Source organism: Coregonus lavaretus, assembly GCF_964263955.1.
Source record: "Coregonus lavaretus genome assembly, chromosome: 8".
NCBI classification, from domain to species: Eukaryota; Metazoa; Chordata; class Actinopteri; order Salmoniformes; family Salmonidae; genus Coregonus; species Coregonus lavaretus.
Window position 1 is genome coordinate 43,243,418 of NC_139995.1, and position 23,331 is coordinate 43,266,748.

At 42.5% G+C, this 23,331-nt stretch overlaps 3 protein-coding genes across 3 annotated transcripts; 2 read left to right on the forward strand and 1 right to left on the reverse strand.

Annotated features, from left to right (window-relative positions):
- Nucleotides 1–337: 337 nt before the first annotated feature.
- Nucleotides 338–963, forward strand: LOC311133646 (parathyroid hormone 4-like; the record flags this gene model as incomplete). The annotated part of the gene is made up of 2 exons (XM_084167175.1): nucleotides 338–423; nucleotides 651–963. The coding sequence occupies 2 exons, from the start codon at nucleotides 338–340 to the stop codon at nucleotides 961–963; spliced, it is 399 nt and encodes a 132-aa protein (XP_084023301.1).
- Nucleotides 964–1,925: 962 nt separating this feature from the next.
- Nucleotides 1,926–17,928, reverse strand: LOC311133155 (C->U-editing enzyme APOBEC-2-like). Its single transcript, XM_084166595.1, has 5 exons — nucleotides 17,843–17,928; nucleotides 7,586–7,924; nucleotides 4,436–4,750; nucleotides 3,617–3,925; nucleotides 1,926–2,534 (listed from the first exon to the last, which is right to left on the reverse strand). The coding sequence occupies exons 1-4, from the start codon at nucleotides 17,848–17,850 to the stop codon at nucleotides 3,622–3,624; spliced, it is 966 nt and encodes a 321-aa protein (XP_084022721.1). The 5' UTR covers nucleotides 17,851–17,928; the 3' UTR covers nucleotides 1,926–2,534; nucleotides 3,617–3,621.
- LOC311133154 (ETS-related transcription factor Elf-3-like) lies at nucleotides 17,519–23,039 on the forward strand. Its single transcript, XM_084166594.1, has 9 exons — nucleotides 17,519–17,878; nucleotides 18,355–18,545; nucleotides 19,641–19,871; nucleotides 19,994–20,080; nucleotides 20,192–20,311; nucleotides 20,534–20,620; nucleotides 20,761–20,889; nucleotides 21,283–21,484; nucleotides 21,707–23,039. The coding sequence occupies exons 2-9, from the start codon at nucleotides 18,362–18,364 to the stop codon at nucleotides 21,819–21,821; spliced, it is 1,155 nt and encodes a 384-aa protein (XP_084022720.1). The 5' UTR covers nucleotides 17,519–17,878; nucleotides 18,355–18,361; the 3' UTR covers nucleotides 21,822–23,039.
- The last annotated feature ends 292 nt before the right edge of the window (nucleotides 23,040–23,331 follow it).

Sequence of the window (23,331 nt, forward strand, 5' to 3'; positions counted from 1 at the left end):
TACTATTACCATGTATATCTGCATGATATCATTTTATCTATTAAAAAAAGGGTTTCCCAAACTGTGGGTACTACAAGGGATACGCAAGCAAACAAACTCTAGGCTGTACTTGTAACGACTCCAATAATTACTAAAAGTCAACACGCCTTTTTTGTGTTGTCTGAGTGTTTGATTGATGATGAACAGATGAATACCTGAATGATGGATACCGGAAACTTTGCTAGCTAGTTTTCAAAAGAATACGCAGAGACATAATAGGTATACAAATAAGAAAAACAAAGTGAGTTTTGAGGAATTACATTTTTTTGTGTGTGTGAATGTTTGATCCCTGCAGAAAATGCTGGTATCCCAGAAGCCTGTGCAGTCGGTCGCTGTCATGGTTCTCGTAGTCTTCACAGTCAGTCGCTGTCAGGAGAATGAAAGGTATGTGACTGGTTCCTCTAAAGCAGGGGTGTCAAACTCATTCTATGGAGAAATGAGAGACGTGAAAATAAAATAATCTCCTTTATCATATTTCTATCACACTGTTGTCTGAACACATTACTGTACTCCTCTCCCTCCCTGCTCATATCTCTGCCCTCCTCCACCCCTCCCCTCCTCTCCTTTCCTCTCCTCTCCACCCCTTCCCTGTCCCCTCCTCTTCTCTCCAGCAGGCGAGCGGTGACAGAGCACCAGCTGCTGCATGACCGTGGGAGGACCATCAAGAGCCTGAAGAGACTCATCTGGTTGTCCAGCGCCATAGAGGGGCTCCACACCGCCCAGACCCGCTCCTCCTTCCTGCTGTCCCCCGCTGCCCTCAACCCCATCCAGGGCTACACCCCAGGCCTCTCCCCTGCCCTCAACCCACACCCTGCTGGCTCTCAGTCTGGGGAGACCAGCAACAACCACAAGGGGTCAGTGGAGAGACTTATGAGAAACTTATTCGACCCCCACCTCATGGAACTCTCTGAAGGGGAACCATAGACCTCTCAACTCCCTAACTACACTGCACACATGCCCAGTTACCTACCCCAATGCTTCCCCAACCTCATACACTCATTATTTGAATGGAAATGATAATCAATATAGTCAAGGTGCTCAGAACCTTCTCTATTTCGAATTCTGTGTCACTGTTTTGAATGTCAATGAGTATGTTAGGCTACTGAAAGTCTGTAACATGGACCATGTCTCTTCTTTATGGCTAGCTGCTTGGAGCCTGTTAGATTTGGCATGTTTTTCAGCCATCAGATCTCTGTGAAGATGTACTGTACAGTCAGAGATGTAAATGTCAACTAGTGCTGTGTGCAACAATGCATGGTCGTCTCATTCAAATACATTTTCCTTATCTGCTGATGATGAGTTCAGTCATTCTTAATTGATTCTTAATTTACTCCAAAGCTCTCTTACATTCTATTATATGGCTTCACAAGAACCGAGACACAGAAATAGCTGCAGATTGCTTTGAATCCCCTGACTCTGATGGTCGTTAACATATACCCAGTGTTTTAGTGCCTTGATGAGTTGTTATTGTGTGATGAACAATCCACAGTCTTTTAATAGAACCACTCTACTCGTGAATGTAGGCTGACTGGGTCTCAGCATTCTGAGTCCGGAACGCGAGACTAGAGCAGTGCTCTCAAGAGTAGGCTAGAGCTAGGCTTTATCTAGATAACTCAACAACCAAAGCTTCCTGCTCTCAGTTCCAAAGCTTCCTGCTCTCAGAGATCCATCGATTCTTACTGGGCTTTCAACTAGTAGGACCAAAATAACACTTTAAAACTCCACACTTTATTTTCACTTTGTGTATAAATAATATACTTTGCTTCAATTTCTATAGCTAGGTCTATAGAATCTTTAAGTTAAATAGTGTGCTCAAGAACCATTACAATCGTTACTCATTCTTTCTGTAAAAAATGACAATTTTTATCATTCAATCACGATTTAAAATGAACACCATCAAGAAACAAGAATGTTTTCTTGCTAAAACAAAACGTGGAAAACAAAGATATTGAACGTATCTCATCCAAACTCACAAAAGTAAAATTGCTCCTAATAACAATAACACAAATTTCTGTTAATTCTCTAGAACGTAACAGTCTGGGTTATCATTATTAACAATATATATATGAATATTCATACAAAGAATATCATTCTAGCCCCCTGAATGTTGCCGTTGAAGAAGCAACATTAGTGCAGATATGAAAAACGATTTGTGCAGATACAGTATGAAACATCCTTCGAGGACACAGAAGGAGAAGGACAAATTATTACAACTTCAAATGTAATAAAATAATAGATCATTTATACTTGAATTATAACCCACGAGTGCATCATTGCAGAGCCTTCATCTTGACGTTGACAATTAATCCACAGATGAACCAGCAGACGTGTCCTGTGAGGACAACTCCAGAACGGAGAGTGGAAACTAGGACAGAGAGTTCCATTTGGAGAGGGAGGAGGAGGAGCTTCATAAAGGCATTTGGTGCAGGATGGCTTGACACTCAAACTGCTCACATCACTGAGGATGCTGGGATAGTGGAGGTGGCAGGTGAATTCTAGAGAGAGAGAGAGAGAGAGAGAGAGAGAGAGAGAGAGAGAGAGAGAGAGAATATTGACACCAACAGCAACTCAAAATGAATTGATATCGCCTCATCAAAAAGATAAGAAGAATACTACACATCTCATGTTTTGCTGACTAACCTAAAAGGAACTCTAACTAGCCTTTAGGGCTCTATTCAATCCGTATCGCCTGATTGAAATTTAAAGGCAATGTTTCTACGTTAGCGGTGGCTGCATATGCCGGCACAATCTGACATTTACATTTCTATTGTGCAATCTGTAATGCTGCAGCGATACAGATTTAATAGAGCCCTTAGACTTTCTCTGAGGATCAGAACCCCAGGATTGAAGCTAAGCCTCCAGTCTTCAGCACCATTTCTCCTGAATGTTAGCAGCTGCCCTCATTAAGCAGCAGTTCATCAGCCAGGGGAATAACAGTAACTGTATCTGTTTGTCTTTCTCTTTGGGGTCACCCTCATTAGCTTTATTGCTCTGGCCTATTGGGCTGGCCCCTCACTGGCTTTGCATAAGAATATGTTCCATCTCTGAGATCATCTCTGGGATCAGTCTTGTGACTGCATGTGTCTATGTGCACCCCTACATACCTGCATGTGAAGAGTTTATTTCCAAAACTCTATATCCACACATTTTTTACATGGTGTTTTTTCATCAGAAATGATTGCTTATGGGTACCTTCATGCTTGTGTAATATAATAGTTATTTGTTACACTTCACTGTGTAAAACCTAGCAGTACTACTTTTTATATCTGAGAGAGAGGCGGATATATAGCATTATGCAAAAAAAAACATGATTATTTGTCTCTATGAAACCATGAAGTAACAGATTTTAAACAGTGTATGTAATTGAACAACCCCATGCCATGATTAGATAGTGAAAAAACACACCAATGTCTTTAATAATTTCTTGAAACAATAGAAGCTGATTTACCAACATTTCTGAAAATTGATATCTAGCTTTTTTGGAATGAAACTCTTCATGTGTATTTAGCCTGCATAAGTGTGCATATGTAGGCCTATGGCATGCATGCATATGTGTGTTCCTCTCCCCTACACTCACTGTGATCACTGCATGATGTCGGCCAGTTTCTCGTGGTAGTACTCATAGTTGTCCTGGCAGTCCTCCCAGGGGGTGAACGTTAGGTCGTCGTTCTCCACAAAGGTATCCCAGACGTAGGTGAAGTCCATGGGCTTCATCATCCTCAGCTTGCACCCCGCTTGAGACAGAGCATTCAGCCCCGCTTGGATCTCTTGCTCCTCCCACTCAAACAGCCGGGCTGAAAAGAGGGTCATCTTGACGGTCTTCCTGGCCCGGAGGGCCTCTGCGATCTTAGCCGCGCAGGCCGCACAGGGGCTGGATGACATGTACCTGCGACAAGGGAGGGGGTAAAGATGAATTAGGCACATATGATGAGGTCATAGAGAGGGTTCTAATCTTTTCATTAAGTGCTGCTAACCTCCTGTGAAACGGGCCACAGCTATCTGCGTAGATACTGTATGTATGTATGTATGTGCGTGACTGTGTATTTGACAGATAGTTACCAGGTGACAGTGTATTTGACAGATAGTTACCACGTGACAGTGTATTTGACCGATAGTTACCAGGTGACAGTGTATTTGACAGTTACCAGTTGACAGTGTATTTGAGAGATACGTACCCGGTGACAGTGTATTTGAGAGATAGATACCAGGTGACTGTATGTTTGAGAGATACGAACCATGTGACAGTATTTGAGAGATGCATACCAGGTGACAGTGAATTGGAGCAGGTTATAGAAACGTACCAACAGACAGTGTATTTGAGAGATACGTATCAGGTGACTTGACTGTATGTTTGAGAGATATGTACCAGGTGACCGTATATTTGAGAGATGCATACCAGGTGACAGTGTATTTAACAGCAGGGTCGTAGTCTGGGAGAGTCTGGAGGAAGAAGGCCTGCTCAGCGTGGGCTCCTGAGTGTTCATCCTCCAGGTAACCTCTCATCAGACCGTCATCAGCCTTCCCCTTGTCCACCAGGTAACCTCTCATCAGACCGTCATCAGCCTTCCCCTTGTCCACCAGGTAACCTCTCATCAGACCGTCATCAGCCTTCCCCTTGTCCACCAGGTAACACAGGAACGTCTTGTTACGACCTGACGAGTACTCCACATTCTTGAACTGGAACTTGAATTGGAACGGGTCGATGCGGTCCCTGGATGGAGAGGGAATAGGGGGATGAGGATCGTTTAACGAATGGGAGAAGGGTTCTCTATCGTCAGTTCACTATTCAAGGTTATGAACATTTTGCCATCCCAAATGTAATTGATTGTGTTATAGTATGTCTTATTATTATTATGAAGTGTTTATTCTAACAATAAGAATGTTATACAGTTGTCATTACACTCCTATATCAGACAGACACTCAAACTCCATAGCTTGCATATGAAATATTTTCCAAACCCTCAGGTGTACAGAACTCAACCTATCTGTCTGTCATAACAGCTCTTCACATGTGCCTATCCTTAGATAGTACCCCTGTTACTGTAACATGTGTTTCAGTTTGCTTCTCTCCCACAAATATTTACACAATGGAATCTAAAACCTGTAGGCAAGATGCCCCTAAGTACACTCCTGGGGGCATTTTACCCCCTGGATCAGTTAACTGTCTGTGTTGTTTAAAAACAGACAAACAAAGACACACCAAAACAGGGGAGCAGAGGGGGTGGCTGCCTGGCTGGAACAGCAGACAGATGAAAGAGCCGGCAGCACGGCAGGGCAGGGTACAGCAGGCAGAAAGAGGGGAGTACAGGGCTAATTTTAGCGTGTAAGCGCTGCCTAGCGTGAAATGCCAGCTCTATATTATTAGCCCTCTGACTCAATGGCCCACTTCAACATTAACCATGGCAGGCCCAGCAGGGCTTTGTGTGGCCTGCGGCAGCGGCCAAGATAACCCCACTGGTACAGTACATGGTCAGTACTAACTGCACAGGACAGAGGTATAGTACTACACTATCTAGCTATAAACACAATTATATTCACAAACTCTGATCTTCACCCTTATTATAGCCCTATCCCTAAGCCGAAAACAAGAGCAAATAGCTTATACTTGTGCTCATCAGTTTGGAACATATTGCCACTTTTTCCCTGTCTAGTAATCATCTAGGCAGTTATATTTGGTGATGTGGTCAGATGGTGATAACAGTCACTTGAATACAGTAGTTTTAGTGCCTCACTACAAACTAGAAGAAGTGCATACTCTAGCCTCGTTCTTACTCTCAAGAAGGTATGTTCAGGGATTCTGGAAACCTGACCAAGTACAAATGTTTTGATTATGAGACAGCCATTTTGAAAATGGCAGAGCCGAGTCATGTGTTTTTCTAATGGAGGCTTTCAATGGATGGCTAGTCAACTGTGAACTGAATCCTCCAGTAATCATTTAGTAATCCACAGGCTCTGTCCACAGAGAAGGCTGAGGGTTGTTGATTGAGCCTGTCCTGTTTTAAGAGGGTCATGTTTTTGAACTTTTGAGTCTTAGTCCATTAGTCCCCTAAGGCTGCGTTTAGACAGGCAGCCCAATTCTGATATTTTTTCAACTAATTGGTCATTTGTCCAATCACATCAGATCTTTTCACATCAGATCTTTTCACATCAGATCTTTTTCAGAGCTGATCTGATTGGTCAAAAGATCAATTAGTGGGGGGGAAAAAGATCAGGTCTCCTATTAGTCAGTCTGGGTTCTACCAGACATGACACTGACAGACACAGTGGACCTGTCCCAAAAGATATAGGGAATTCATCCTTCATTATTTACTTGTTCCTTTCCTATATGTTGTCATGCTGGTTTAGACCAATTCAGGACCCCTTCAAGAAAATAACAGATCTGAAGTTTTAAAATCAGCAACAACACAGATAAAACCCATACAGAGGTGGTGAGTGGCATGTATTACACATTGTTTATCCCTTTGATTTCGTAACTATGTGCTATACAGTACATATTTCATTTTGTTGCAGTGTCAACAAATTTAACCCCCAACACAGTTGCACCCAAAGGATGACAACAAATCCACCAGATGGTGGGGTGATAAAAACAAAGCCAGATGGTATTTCCATACCCTGGGCCGCTCCAATGACCTCTGAACCAAGACTCTCACATCTCACCCACCCTGCATAGGATCCTAAACACAGATCAACTCAGAATGGAAAAATCCCTCAGAGCGGTAACTGAACCAAGCCCCTCACTGCTGCAACATGATCCAGCACGCTAACACACCAACTCACAGGGGATGAACCAATGACTGTGCAACTTTACAGCCCTCTAGTGGTCAACCAATGACTGGGCCGGATGGAATTTGTGGAAGCACATTTAAGCCCCCAGAAATACATTGAAATAAATGCCTGTGGAATTTATTTAACCAGATTCTACCAAACATGGAAACATACACTATTATTGATTAGATAAGCAGACAACACTGTGAAGGTATTGAAAACTTTCGGTCTGGCCTTATCAATGAGTTTGAAACTATCTTAAACAGTATACCTTCATTTTGGATTTAATTTGACTTTATGGTAAAACTCAGTGGCTTTGTTCCTGCCTGACATTTGACTACTTATTTTAGAGTGACACTGCTGTCACAATGTTAAGTCGTATGGACAGTCACAACAAAACCACTGTGGACGTTCCAGTGTTTCACAGAGTTCTAGTGTTCAACAGAGTTCTACAGTGATCCACAGCATTCTAAACCCATTTCCTTCTGTCACGTTGGAATGACCGTGGATCTTTCTCTCCATAATGAGAGAAGCAGCCCTCACCATCCCTCTAAAGGTCATTTGGCAACACTTCAGTTCTCTATGCCTACTTTGGTAACAACTATGGAATTACTCAGCTATACATATTAATTGCAGATTAATATACAGTTGGAAACAATACATGAATGGTGATTCCATGTCACTTTATGTTTGACCCCAACATAAAGAATGCAAGCAAAGCAGCAGCAGACAGAGACATCCAGTACAGACATACACACACATAGTATCTGTTGTCACCCACCCTTTGATGATCTCCCAAGGAGGCAACTCAATGGGTTCGTACTCTCCATTCGCTCCGTTAGCTTTAGCCTCCGCCACCCCGTTAGCCGCTTCTTTATTAGCTGTGGCTCCCTCCTCCATTGGGACCTCTCCGTTCCCCTCCACCTTCTCCCCAACCACCAGGACCTTTTCCTCTTTCTTCACTAAACTTGACTTCACCTCCCTCTTCATCTCGGTCTTCATCTCTTTCTTGACCTCCACTGCTGTCTTTGTCGTCCTCTCTATCTTCCTCACCATCAGTTTGCTGTTGGCTGCAGCGCCCTTCTTGTCGGCCATGGTGACCGTTTCGGGAATGGTAGTCCTGTGAGTGAGTATGAGGTGTGTGTGAGTGAGATATATGAGAAGGGGAGGTGGCTAGGGTCCGGGGGTTGAAGCAGAGATAGGGAAAGAAGACAGGAGGGTTACAGAGAGAGAGAGGGGAACAGGGGGTAGCAGAGAGAAAGCGAGAGACAAGGAGAGGAGGTGAGAGAAATAGAGAGGAGTGGTAGCACAGCGAGAGAGGGATGAGGGTTACGGGGCAGGGGGAGAAAAAGGAAGAGACAGAGAGAGACAGAGAGAGAGTAGGGATAAGGGGGACAGACAGGGACAGGGGAGAGGTGGTGTAGACAGGCAGCTGCTGCTCTAACTCCATCCAGGTCTATTAAAAGACCCAGGGGGGAGGGGGTCGGCCCTGACTCCCCCCTGACTCACCCCTGATACCCCTCTGTTGTGGCAGGAGAGAAGGTAGGGAGGGGGAGGGACCCCAACAGAGCCTTGATATTTATGAAATGTTATTTGCAGTTGTAAAAAGAGAGGGGGGGATTGTAGTTTGGGAAGGTAGGGAGGGGGAAGAGGGAAGTGCTTGTTGATGGGAGGGTAGCTAGTGGAGAAAGCAGACTGATTGACATAAGGTTTGGGAAGGTGGGGAGGGGGAAGAGGTGGGGGGGAAGGAGAGAGGGAGAGGGGAGGGAAGGTGCTATAAGACGGAGCATGCAGGTGCTCAGGGTGTTCATGTCAGTGGGTTAATAGATAAATGATACCGGGCTCTGGCCCTGTACTGAGGCTGCAGAACTGGAACACTTTAGGCTTGAGCTCTGGATGGTCTTTTACTCAAAGGCTTAAAAATGGGGTCACAATGCTATCCAATACCTTGGACCTCAGGTTGAACGTTTGTTTACAGTCATCATAGAAAAGGCCAATGATACCTGCAGATACATGATCTACATCTAATATGACAGTTAGCTAATAGCATTACCTCTGACACACTGTGCTTGTAGACCTTCACCAGTCCACTCTGTCACTGTGCACTTGTAAAACAATATTATAAAATATGTTGTATACAATATGAGTTAGCCAGTGAAAATAATAAAGGAAACATTGAGCCAGTTTACTTTAAATTGCTTACACGGCCTTGGCCCATTGAACATACTCTATTTTCACCACCCACTGCAGTGAACCGTTCCCAGTATAGAGAAACAGTATAATGTTTAAAGAAACAGATCTGTGTCTACAGTAAATCTTCCTCTGTATAATTCAATGCTGAGGGGTTTTTTCCTATATCCAGCACCACCTGCCCTGCTCCCAGCTTCCTACAGGGTTCTCTGTGGGTTATCTCTGTCGGTTATATGTGGCGCTGCAAAATGCCAAATAGAATTAGCTGGTCAGTCACCATTCAAACATACAGTCAAATAGTCAACCACTGAATATGGACATGATCAGCTCTATTTTATACCAATGATGCTATGATTATTAAATTATCCTCACATTAAATTCTGCTTTGATTTCAAGTTTGGGATATGAAGGCATTACAGTATTAAAGCTAGAATCCTTAATTGAAACAATCACAAAGCCTCTCCCCGCCCCGTTTCACTAAAAAGCTATGGGATGGGGAGGGAAAAATGTAACCACTCTCAAATTCATATACAGAGCTACGGATGCAAGGACTGGCCATCCATGATATCAAATGTATAGTTTTAACCATGTTTTGAGGCAATATAGTGTTTGTTTACATTTACGTTGTTTTTACGAACACCGGAGTAAAACAAGCTTATATTTTGGGTTCTGATGGGGTACGACAGTTGAACTAAGCTCATGAGGCATTTATACGTTATATTCTTAAAGAATCAATGGGTATATATTATAAATATATACGTCCAAAAATGGATGTAGCAACTAAGGATTCTAGTATAGGTGGGTAGTTTGACACTGTCCTGCACTTTCACTCTTGTTCCACCAGAGGGGAGTGTGAATGTGTGTGTGTGTGTGTGTGTAGTAACAAGAGGAGGACGCTTCATTGACTACCACTACTCTCTCTCTCCCTCTCTCTCTGTCATATACACACGGTGAGGTCATTGCTGAGGTCCAGAGTCTGGTCCCAGATTGTTAGACATGACATCACATCACTGTGTGAACATTAACCAGGTAGGGTAGATGGGCAGAGAGCCTCCCCATCCCATCAGCACAGTTTCTGTTTTCCACTGCTCTTTCTTTCTCTCCTTTTCCCTTTTACACTCTCTCTCTCTCTCTCTCTCTCTCTCTCTCTCTCTCTCTCTCTCTCTCTCTCTCTCTCTCTCTCTCTCTCTCTCTCTCTCTCTCTCTCTCTCTCTCTCTCTCTCTCTCACACTCTTGCTTGCTACCTCTTTCTCCCTCCTCTCCCCTCTTCTCTCTCAGCCCTACAGACCCTCTTAGCACTGAAACCACTCTCTGGCCAGGGGGATTCCTCTGTTCCATGCAATAATGTCTCTATATACAGTGCATTCGGAAAGTATTCAGACCCCTTGACTTTTTCAACATTTTGTTACGTTACAGCCTTATTCTAAAATTGATTAAATAACTACACATCCTCAGCAATCTACACACAATACCCCATTATGACAAAGTGAAAACAGGTTGTAAGAAATTTTTGCAAATAAAATACCTTATTTTCATAAGTATTCAGACCCTTTGCTATTAGACTCGAAATTGAGCTCAGGTGCATCCTGTTTCCATTGATCATCCTTGAGATGTTTCTACAACTTGATTGGAGTCCACCTGTGGTAAATTCAATTGATTGGACATGATTTGGAAAGGCACACACCTGTCTATATAAGGTCCCACAGTTGACAGTGCAGAATTGTCCGTAAAGCTCCGAGTCAGGATTGTGTCGAGGCACAGATCTGGGGAAGGGTACCAAAACATTTCTGCAGCACTGAAGGTCCCCAAGAACACAGTGGCCACCATCATTCTTAAATGGAAGAAGTTTGGAACCACCAAGACTCTTCCTAGAGCTGGCTGCCCGGCCAAACTGAGCAATCGGGGGAGAAGGGTCAGGGAAGTGACCAAGAACCCAATGGTCACTCTGACAGAGCTCTAGAGTTCCTCTGTGGAGATGGGAGAACCATCCAGTAGGACAACCATCTCTGCAGAACTCCACCAATCTGGTAGAGTGGCTAGACGGAAGCCATTCCTCAGTAAAAGGCACCATCCCTATGGTGAAGCATGGTGGTGTGGGGATGTTTTTCAGCGGCAGGGACTGGGAGACTAGTCAGGATCTAGGCAAAGATGAACGGAGCAAAGTACAGAGAGGTCCTTGATGAAAACTGCTCCAGAGCGTTCAGGACCTCAGACTGGGAACAAAGGTTCACCTTCCAACAGGACAACAACCCTAAGCACACAGCCAAGACAATGCAGGAGTGGCTTCGGGACAAGTCTCTGAATGTCCTTGAGTGGCCCAGCCAGAGCCTGGACTTGAACCCGATCGAACATCTCTGGAGAGACCTGAAAATAGCTGTGCAGCAACGCTCCTCATCTAACCTGACAGAGCTTGAGAGGATCTGCAGAGAAGAATGGGAGAAACTCCCCAAATATAGGTGTGCCAAGCTTGTAGCATCATACCCAAGAAGACTCAAGGCTGTAATCGCTGCCAAAGGTGCTTCAACAAAGTAATGAGTAAAGGGTCTGAATTCTTATGTAATTGTGATATTTATGTTTTTTTATATTGATTACATTTGCAAAAATTTCTAAAAACCTGTTTTTGCTTTGTCATTATGGGGTATTGTGGGTAGATTGATGAGGGGGGAAAAAACAATTTATCAATTTTAGAATAAGGCTGTAACGTAACAAAATGTGGAAAAAGTCAAGGGGTCCGAATACTTTCCAAATGCACTCTAATACTGTACGCTTTCTTGAATTTGTTCTGAATATGGGGACTGTGAAAAGAGCCCTGGTGGCATGTCTGGTGGGGTAGGTGTGTGTGTCATAGGTGTGTGTACGTTGACTATGCTAACAATTTTGAATTTTCAAAACATTAATGATTAGCTAATGAAACTGAGGAGTATTTGTGTCTGTAATAAACCCCTTTTGTGGGGAAAAACGTATTCTGATTGGCTGGGCCTGGCTCCCCATTGGGTGGGCCTGGCTCCCATGGCTGTGCCCCTGCCCAGTCATGTGAAATCCATATATTACGGCCTATTTATTTCAATTGACTGATTTCCTTATATGAACTGTAACTCAGTAAAATCATTGAAATTGTTGCATGCTGCGTTTATATTTTTGTTCAGTAATGAAGAGCAAGACGTGCCGCTCAGTTCTTGGCCAACTGCAACTTAACTAGGTCTTTCTTTGCAGTACTTGACCACATGACTGGACAATAATCAAGATAAGACAAAACTAGAGCCCGCAGGCAGGTCATCGAAATTGGATGTCTATCCATGTCCTGAGGACATCGGGAAATGGTTTCAAAACCAGTCACTAACAGCATTGTGGATGGGGTTGGTGGATGGGCTTAATCCCATGAGTCTGGATCAGTAGGTTGTGTGTTCAATCCCAGTTGTGGATTCTGTTTTTTTATTTTTTTATTTTAACCCTATCCCAAACCTTAACCCTTACCTACATAATTTGGAATAAGTGCCTAAATGTAATGTTTTAACCTTATCCAAAACCTTAACCCTTACCTTAACCTTTCGCAATGAGTGCCTAAACTTAACCCTTAACTTCGTAATTTGACGTTTGGAGAATGTGGATGAATGTCTAATTCTGCAGTGAGACTATGAGAACTTACACACATACACACACACCCAACCCAGCATCTCTAGCAGTGACAGTAGCAGTGAGTAATGGCAAAGGCAAGAAAAAAGGAGACTAACAACAAGTGATGGAATTTTTCCGATTGACACCATGCCAGTGAGCCTACAAAGCATGAAACTACAAGGCTTGAAAGCCTGTGTCTCAACACCAACCAGTCCAACAGCATTCCTAGCGACAGCACTGTTTTCCATTTTACCATGGATCAGAAAGGAAGGGTAGGGACCTAATAGGCATTATGAAATTTGGGGGAAATTATAGTAGAGGTTAGCAGGTGAGATCATTAAGGAGGTCAAAGCCGTTACAACACAACACCTGTTCGGTTATAACCATATACCCTTAACTGGAAGCACTCTGATGATTTATTGATTTTATAACCTCTGATAAAACTCAAAAAAAAAAAACATTGTATACTGACAACATGCTGATACTGTGACAGGAAATGCTATTTATAGAGTCTCTTATCTGTTTACTCAGTAAGGCAATGATAACCTTTGTCCTTTAAAGTCAAAGCCTTACCTCACTCAAACCTTGAGTACTTTAAGACCCCTCTCCCCTTTCCAAAAAAATTAAATTACAGACAAAAGATTGCATGCATTAAGTAGAACTAAAACCATTATCACCCTTTGAATGACATGAGCTAAGATTCTCAGGCCTCAGTCTTTGCTCCGAAGAATCCCATCCATGCATTGACCTTGTCAGCAACTAGGAGGTGACAGTGAACCACAACAACCCACAGTCCCCTACCGACTCTACACTAAACACACACATTAACCAGGCTCTACAGCACACAAGAAATGATTACATCTATTTGCGAAATGGTTTATTGTCCCACTAATTGCAGACAGGATCCAGGGTCCATTCAGCCTACAGTCAAATAACTGTCTCTGCTCCGTGCCCAAGTTTCGGTTAAGCTCTCTTTCTTTTTTTTTTACCAAGTTTTTATTTGCCTTGTAATTTTCTTTTTGCAGTGGGTTACAGGAAGAATATTCATTTCAATTTGCACACTTAGTTTATACCACAAGTACCCATATCGATCACACAGGATTGTGTAATAATACAATTGGTATGTGAAGAAAAAAATAAACAAAAAGAGATCAACTCCCCATCCTGTCCAACCCCCTACAATAAAAATTGCAGAGGTGAGATGGGATCACCTTGCCTGTTACTTCTAGTTATTCTGAACGGAACAGAGCAGTTATTGATGTAATTACTGTCGCTGAGGAATTGGCATATTGTATTTTAATAATATTAAAGAAATTGGAGCCAAGCCCCATATGTTCCAAAACCGACCAAAGATATGGCCATTATAGTCTATCAAAAGCTTTTTCTTTGTTGAGAGATAGAACTGCCCAAGGAGCTTTTGTTTCTGATGAAGCATGTAAGATATGTAATAGACGACGGAGGGTATTTGAGGATAATCGTTTTTAAACAAACCCGCTTTGGTCCAGTTGTTCCAATTTGGGTAAATAGTTGAATATCTGTGTTTATCAAAGATAGGGGGCAATAGTGAGAGCACTGGGTGGCATCCTTACCTTTTTTTTTATAATTGCGAAATTAGTACTGTATTTACATCCCTTCCAAATGAAAATGTGAATGGATGTGTTAATCATTTCAAGTAACAGTGGACCTAATTGGTTCAACATTTTTAAATAGACCTCAGGAGGAATACCGTCCCAAGGTGATTTGCCTTCATTCATGTTATCTAATGCCCTTTTGAGTTCGTGGAGAGAGATTTGGGCTCCCAGCAAGCCGGCACCCTCAGTTGAGAGAAGAGGAGTTTTAATATATTTTAAAAAGGACTCGATCTGGCTTGGTGTGGATTTACAATCAGAGGTGTATAGTTCTTTATAGAAATGTGAAAATCTTTAGTTGATTCATTTAGGTTCCGATAGTAATTCACCTGATTCAGATTCAACAGTTGCAATATCCGATAATTGATCATTACCGCAAAGCTTGTTAGCCAGTAGATGACTGAGTCGATTACCATGGAAGAGTCTAACTCGATGGATGGCAAATTCTGCTCTGTCTTATCAATAAATGTAGTTATTTCTTGACTTTGATGAGAGTAGTCGCTACCTGGTCTGAGAAAAGGTGTTTATTGAGAACGCTCTAACGTCGTTAACAACTTTTCCAATTCTGATATCTTCTTTAATTGTGATTTATTCAGCCCAGATGCCAATTCAGTTGCACTGTTTTGTAGTAAGGAAACATTAAAGTGCCATCTTGTGGCTCTTTTAGGAGATTCTGAAATGTGTATCTGGCAGTAATAAGCATGATGATCAGATAGGCTCAAATGTCGAGAAAATAGAGCAGTAGATAATAGTAGGAAATTGATTCAGGAGAATGCTTTGTGCCTGATTGAACAGAAAGTGTGCTCTTTTATTTTAGGGTTATGAGCTTGCCAGTCATCAATAAGGTTGTAATCAGAGAGTATACTGAATGTTGGAGTGCCTGTGGATTGTAGATGGTCTTATTATATTTGTCCCGCCTGTCAAGAATGGCATTTATATCTGTTCCAATAACCAGTTGGAATAGAGTTAATTCTAGCAATATGCTGTTCAGAGAATCAAAGAACGTAGGATCATATGAATTTGGAGCATACACATTAACAAAGGCAACTTTCTTTCCATTATGGATACATTTAAGGAAAGTGATTCTGCCTTCTTGGTCTTTTCCTTTACCAAAGACGGTGATTTTGAGTTTCTTATGTATCATTATGATTACACCTTAGGTTCAGCTCTCTTTGATCCAGACCTAGTTTCATCTAATGACACATTGACCAGGAGCCAGTTGTTAATTAGGCTACACTTTGGCCGTGCCTCTCACCCTTAGTTCCACGTCTCAGTAGCTTCCAGTTAGACTGTACTCAAGATACTACACCCCAACATATTATACATGCACAACCAGAAAATCACATAGGATTAAGGTCATGAGTTTCTAGATTTCCTGAGGGAGATGGCATCACCTGAGCATTGCTTTTGGGTTAGGTTGCATGACAGTGATCCCTGTACTAAATCTTGTAGGGCTTAGACTGAGCAGCAACAGGGTGTAATGGAGTTCCACCCCTTTAGGATGATGAAAGCCAGGCAGGCAAACTGTGGGAACTGACAGATTTCTCTTCAAGCTATAGGCAACGCTTAGTATACTCAGCCTTATTGGCCTAGTCCACAACACATGACCCCTGCAAACAAAGCCAATCACCAAAAATGACCCTGCACTATTATCCTACAACGGCACATTTGCTTGTTTGCACTCTCTGCCCATTTGCACCCTGCCACGGACTAGCTCTTTACATATATATTTCCCCCATTGCACATCATTCTGCAAAATTGTTTTGCTTATACACCTTTTACATGCATAATTTAAAGTGTAGTTTATAGTGTTTACTATGTAGTCTGTCGTATTTTAGTTTACAGTGTTTATGGTGTACATACTGTATGTTGATTGTGTAAATTCTTGTCTATATACTCTGTCTGTATATATTGTGTGTCGTCTGTCATTATATTGTGAATATATTGTGTTTATTGTGGCAGCATCATTTCACCAGGTCATATTCCTGGTACATGTGAATGTACTTGGTGAATAATGGTGATTCTGGCCACTGAACCTGCGTCATGTTAACCATATTGAGTGAGTCACTTGCAGTGAAAGGTCCTGCCGTTGGGTAAACGTGTGGAGCTGGCTGAACCAGTCCACTGGGCCAAACTGAAACAGGACCTAATGTTACTGAGAGGCCTGTGAAAGCTTCAGAGTCAGTGTCAACAGCAAATAATGGAACAAATTACTTAATTCCTTAGAGATAAACAAAGAGGTGGTAGCGATGGTGGTGTGTGTGTATGCGTGCGTGCGCATATGCGTACATACGTACGTGCATTTGTGTTTGTGTGTACGTGTGTGTGCATGTGTGTATGGTCCGGTATCAATGAGGATCCCAACGTTGTTTATGGAATATTTCTGGTATACCGTAAAACTTTAATTAATAGCACGGGCGTATATTTGCTTAAGTCACTGAACACAAAATACACTTATTAGAGACAGGCTTCTATTTGAGCCAGGCGTCTATTTCCTTAATGCAGACAGCTTTTGCTCATTTGCATAGTTACTTGTTTAATTCAAGCATTCACTTCCTGCATTTTAATCAATTTCTTCATTTCCTGCACTAATGTGTGATCATTTACACACTGTGTCACGTTTCTTTTGCCTCTATTTCGAAAAAACTAAAACACCTATTCTCCTCTTTGGCTGTGCATTTTGGCAGTTCTCACTTTCGCCAGTAGAGTGCGATCTGCCATTTTCTAGGGTTCTGTACTCCCGGATGATTGCTTTAATGTTTTCAGGTCATTACTGAATGATTTAATGTAACAAATGAAACATTAAACCTCGTAAACAATTCCTGCTAATTCATGGTAACCTCGTAAATAATTCATTTAGACCCGGCATTTGGGTGTGTGGGGGGGGGTCAAGAAATAGAGGTACTGTGTGAGAAAGTGAATTAATAAATAAAGTATTACCTAATAAAACAAACTAGGTCAACCATGACTATTGATCAATTAGGAATGTTTACAGTGGCATCATCCTGTAGTTCTGTTCTTAGACTCCCTCACTCTCACCACCACCACCCCATCCTCTCGTCCTCTCTCTCACCCCTTCATCTCCCCCTCCATTCCACCCCATCCTCTTGTCCTCTCTCGACCCTTCAACTCCCTCTCCATTCCACACCATTCTTCTGTCTTGTCTTTCCATTCGACACACCCACCAACGCTCCTGAGCTTTGTCATGGAGAGAAGGAAGGAGGGAGGAGGGAATGGGGTAAGAGAAAGTATAGCAAGAGGGTAGGTTTGTTTTGTTATTCACAGTTCCCGGGGAGAAGGAGGGTGAGAGAAGAGGAGGGAGAGTGGGGTGAGAGAGAGGGGGGTGAGCCATGGTTTAAAGGTAGCATGGAATTCCCCCTCTGAGTTAGCGCTCACCTGGCCCCTCCCACATGTATTTCTAGGGTATAAAGCCTTTCACAGGTATATTCAGCGGCAGGTGCATCTATGAAACTAGAGCGAGAGAGATAAAGGGAGAGAGAGAAGGAAGAGCAGGAGAAAAAACGTGGAGTATACTGACGAACACTCGGAGTGAATCACAAACACTGGACTCTAAATCAAACAGTGGATTATTATTGATCTGACACCTTCTCATCGCTGCCTGTCGGTTGCCTCAGAATCAGGTACGTGTGGAAGTGGAGATGCTCTTTGGGGAGTGATGGGGTGGTTTCTTGGGTCTGAGGTCACATTAACCGCTGTAGCATGTTTAGCAGAATCCTCCAATTGAAAGATCCAATTTATGTTGACACATCTGTAAAATATTGGGGAAAGTCAGTTTAAATTCATCCACAGCAGAGGAAAGGAAACAGAAACTGGTTTGTATTCACACACAGCCAAATATTTTGCATTCATGCAAAGTACAACCACAGTGACCCACTTCAAACAGTGAATACAATAAGGCATGGGTGAAAAGTTTCCCATTTCCAAATATTTAATGTTGATCATCCTTGTATATGCATCCAGTGGCTCACTCAATTGTCTCCTGGTTACAGAAACTATACTAACAACCATCTTACTATAATTATTATATATGTTAATTAATCTATATCCATAAACAGCATCCTAACTGTACATTAATTTGTTTCTCTCCTGGTTGCAGAGAGCCCATGTCATCTGCCAGTGAGCTGTGTAGGATCCTGACCAACGCTAACATGACCATATACCCGACTGGAAGCTCCGAGCCCCTGCAGCCTCAGTCGCTGCAGCCCAGCCTCACCACCGTGTCTCTGCCCGCCACAGGAGACCTGCTGCAGCTCTCAGACCTCTCCACATGCAGCTCGAGCATACTGGGTGAGAACACTTAGTCTAATTTATACTTATTTTGTATTTAATTTAATTTTTTATTACGTTTATTTAGAGAGGGACAATGTGCAACAAAAACATAAGTCTCAATATACTGAAAATGTATGCATTGCACCAGATTTAGCTAACTACCAATGTTCATCTGCAGTCACCTGGGCGCTATAGGTGTCTTATACCAATGCCTCTTCATAATCACCTAGCTGGTGATAACATTATATGATATCTATAGATGAAAAAAACAATAGACTCAAACTGATTATTGACAGAAAAGGAAGATATGTAATTGTCTCTGCTTTGTTATCAGCATGTGGGATACTTTAGTCCTTGATATGTACTTTTCTGTTGATCACCTGGGAAACCACAGTGTGGATGTGTGCAATCTTTTCTGTGAGGATCTTTATTCAGTCAGGAGTTTTGGCGGTTCTTTGGTTTTGGTCGCCTTGTTGGCTGGTGAAGTCTGTGGATATTTCCCATTGACTCACCCTGGAAGAGATGTGTCTGTTGTCTGAGCCTGTTGACAGACACTCAGTCAAAGACCACAGTAAACATATGTCCTTTAGCTAAAGTCACAGACAGACAGGGGATTGGCTGAACTTTGCAATGACCTAATTTAGAAGGCTGTTAAATCATTAACTGGGACAATGTTTTGTCTTAAATTGAGGAATGCTGTCTTTTCATCTTTCAGATGCCTCAAGCTTTATTTTACTTTCCCTGGCCTAGCCAGTGATAAGTTGTGACTAGAACTGTTTATGTAGTTGAAAGTGTTTTACGACACAGGGCAGAGATAACCTAGAGACAGGCGTTCTGACTCCCACAAACCACAAACTCAGGTTTTCACAGATCAGGATCTGGGTCCTTGTGTGGGTTAGCACTTAGTTGAAAGGCTTCAGTTAGTAATTGTCTTGCGGTTTAACTGGGTGGTTAGATTGACAAGGTTTTTTATGGCTCATTAACAGATCGTTGAATCTCAAAAGAGGGATGGTGATTTTACAACAACAGCATCATGCCTCACACACACACACAAACACACACACACTCACTGCACAAATCTAACACCCCCTCCTCCTCTGTGTCCTCCTCTAGCACAATGGTATGACCAGAACCCTCAGTACTGGAGCAAGCAGAACGTGTTGGAGTGGATCAGCTTCTACGTGGAGGGCAATACGTTTGATGCCGGCACACTGAGCCTGTCCTGCTGCTTCATGGACGGACCCACGCTCTGCCAACTGACCAGAGATCAGCTGTTAAACATGTTCGGAATGTCCCTTGGGGCTCAGCTCTACCAAAGCCTGGTGGAACTCAAGGCCAAATACGGTAAGGTTCTGACTGATGTGAATTGAATAAACATTATTGATGATCCTCAAAATGGCAGCAGACACATGCATATGAGGAATTTTGGTAATGATTCAGTCATTTAATTTATTTTTGTGGTCCAGATCTGAACGAGACCTGTAAGCTCCTGGACAACTTCCTGCATGAGTTCCCAGACTTCCCTCTGCTCAGCACAGTAGAAGTAAACGAAGGTAAATACATCCTCTTGTCTCTTCTTCACAGCTTCCTATCTCAGACTGACTAACCAAAGCTTTGAGTGTCAAAGGGACACATTTGCTTACGTTGTGATGTTACTGTTACAGTTGTGAAAGACACAAGCTACAACGACTTCTCACACGTCTTCAAGAACTTCAACTTCAATAACATGAAGCCGCTCAGCGACCACGGATACGAGTCCGACAGCATGCACAGCTCCTCGTCAGGTGAGTGGTGTCCCCCTTTTCTCTTCTTCTTGTTTGTCATCCCTCCACCTGTCCTCGTCTCACTCCTCTCATCTCTCTTCCCTCAATTATTTTCACATCACTGGATCAGTATGTGATTGGTCTGGCCTGTATCACTGAGCCCAAGGCTTTATTAATCAATCAAGGCAGGATGAAGGAGCGGCCATATTGAAAGTGTTTACCCTCTTCTCTCACTGCCCCCAGGTGGAATGCTCAGCTTCCAGAACCCCAGCTCTCCAGAATCCAGGAGCAGTGAGTCCGACCCAGAGTTCTCCTACCCTCAGATAGCCAGTGAGTACAACTTTTCCTAAGTGGACTTCACAATCTTGAACTTCCGGTGGTGGTTGAGTATAATGGGTGAGCCTTTAAAGTGCATGTCTCTTTGAAAGCCAGTCTGTTATTCTAAACTCCTGAACCGTTGTGTTTGACAGAAGTGCACATAAAGACAGAGAGGACAGAGAGGGGAGAGAGGGGAGAGATGATGAAGAGAGGCAGAGGAAGACCTCCCAAACACAGCCAAGATCCCAGACACTACCAGACCTCCAAGAAGAGCAAACATGGTGAGTGGCTCCTATCATTCTAACACACATACACACACACACACATCAATGTCAACAACTGTTTTCAATGGTGCCTTGTAGAAGCACGGTTTTATCAGTCATGAGATTAGCATACATTTTGCATCTGGTACTGAAAACAGCCACAGTCAAAACATCACAGGTGTTTTTAGGTCATAGTCCGTTAACCACACACATGCATGGACGTGCGCTCACACGCACACTCACACACACACACATGCTGTACACACGCACACATACATTATGCACACACACACGCATGCACACACACATACAAACATAAACACACCTGCTCTACCTTATCCTTGCTTGCTTTAGCACACACCTGTGCTGTTCACACACACCTAACTCTTCCTCTCCACTGTCCCCCTATAGCGCCCCGTGGGACTCACCTGTGGGAGTTCATTAGGGACATCCTGATCCACCCAGAGCAGAACCAGAACCAGGGTCTGATGAAGTGGGAGGACCGCCACGAGGGTGTCTTCAAGTTCCTCAAGTCTGAGGCTGTGGCCCAGCTGTGGGGGCAGAAGAAGAAGAACAGCAGTATGACATACGAGAAGCTCAGCCGTGCCATGAGGTAGGAAACCATGGTGATATAGCAGCACTGTCATGGCAACTAGCCATGGACACCATAATCCTAGCAACCAGGCTTGGCTTTTGGGTGCTAGCTAACTAAACAGAGTTAACCAGTTGAGGGTGAAGTTAGAAGATTGATAGAACAATGATAAAATCTCCATGATAAACCATTGTCTTGTCATGAGACTAACCAGTGGCTCTCCTTCCTCCCTCCCTCCTATAGATACTACTACAAGAGAGAGATCCTGGATAGGGTGGACGGTAGACGGCTGGTCTATAAGTTTGGGAAGAACTCCACCGGCTGGAAGGTGGAAGAGACCAGGCTGCATGGCATGTGAGATACAAGGCACAAGAGTAGTGGGGGTGTCAACTGGACAGAGCAGTCCCCTCTGTCCTATTGTAGATAGGACGACCAACTCTCTGGTCGACAGCCCTATACCTGAAATAATATAAAGACACTTACTTCTCTTCTTCCAGGGGAGGTGTTGCAGAAAAGCCAGTGTTTTTGGCTCCAGTAGGTTTTATGAACCGATATTGTTATTTTACAGTACCTATTATGTTTGTATGTTTACAGGAATTGTTGTGGACACTGCTTTGGGCCTGCAAGTGGGTGCGCATGATGGTGTGTCTGTTTTCAGATATATTCTCTCTGGGATAGATAACGAGAAAAAGGCATTTATGTTTGCATTTATATAAGCGCTTTATATTGTGTGGGAGTAACTCACCTTATGTGTCACTATGACAACCACCTGGGTATATGGGCATTATAGTTTTTACTGTGGCAACATAAGCACTGATCTGTTTTTTATGTGTTTGTTTGTTTCAATTTTTTATATTGTATGAGTCTATAAGTAGCACTTAAAACTATAATTTGATATGTCTATTTGCAAGACGGCTAGTTGCCAAACTTGTGACTTCTAAAATGAGCCATTGTTTAGAATCAAATGAAATAACATTTTAGTAGTCACAACAGACGTAGACTAACAGTGAAATGCTTACTTACAGGTCCATTTCGAACAATGCAGAGTTAAAGATATTTCTTTTTTTTAAGATAAAAAAAGAGAAGAGCCTCATGTTGTGTTTTAACCTGGGTATTAAAGGGCTTGTGTTTAATGATAAACCTGATATGAAGGACGGAGGAGACAACTGGAGGACAAAAACAAGAGAGAGGAGAGAGAGGCGGAACAAAACGAAGGGATACTCATTATAAACTATCGGTGACAGGAAGTTGTGTATTTCGCTGTTTCATTGTGAATGTTGTCTATAAAGTACGTCCTTTACAGCTATATAAATCTTTATGTATCTCACCAGACCAGACCTACGTCAATACAGTATGTATTAATAATCAGTTTAAAACAAATCAACGACTCAACTGCTGTTCTGTATGATTGTTTATTATGTTATTCAGCTGGTCTTTCTTCTTCGAGATCACTCAATATCATGTGTATGAGAATTAAATCTCAGATTGTATCGTTTGTGATATATTTAAACTCATGTATGTACGGCATATTGTTTATTTTGTACTTAAGAGTCTTTATACGGAAATAAACTATGTTTGAAATAATGTAAATGTCTTCGTGTATTTAGTAGAAATTGATTATTATGTTTTTGTGTCTGAAAACAAAAGCCACGTAGCATACTAATTGAGCACAAATGTCCTTTGAATGAACTTATTGCAATTCACTCTGTGTAAAAGCATAAGCTAAATCACTAAAATGTGAATGGAAATATACATTTACATTACATTTACGTCATTTAGCAGACGCTCTTATCCAGAGCGACTTACAAATTGGTGCATTCACCTTATAGCCAGTGGGATAACCACTTTACAATATCTTTTTTTTTGGG

What these genes read in the sequence shown, in the direction of transcription:
- LOC311133155 (XM_084166595.1), bottom strand. An exon ending in CCTTGGGAGATCATCAAAGG is followed by an intron (nt 4,751 to 7,585) that starts GTGGGTGACAAC and finishes CTCTCCATCCAG; the next exon opens with GGACCGCATCGACCCGTTCC. An exon ending in GTTAAATACACTGTCACCTG is followed by an intron (nt 3,926 to 4,435) that starts GTATGCATCTCT and finishes CCCTTGTCGCAG; the next exon opens with GTACATGTCATCCAGCCCCT.
- LOC311133154 (XM_084166594.1), top strand. Translation starts at nt 18,362, where the DNA reads ATGTCATCTGCCAGTGAGCTGTGTAGGATCCTGACCAACGCTAACATG. An exon ending in CATGCACAGCTCCTCGTCAG is followed by an intron (nt 20,312 to 20,533) that starts GTGAGTGGTGTC and finishes CACTGCCCCCAG; the next exon opens with GTGGAATGCTCAGCTTCCAG. An exon ending in CTCCAAGAAGAGCAAACATG is followed by an intron (nt 20,890 to 21,282) that starts GTGAGTGGCTCC and finishes GTCCCCCTATAG; the next exon opens with CGCCCCGTGGGACTCACCTG.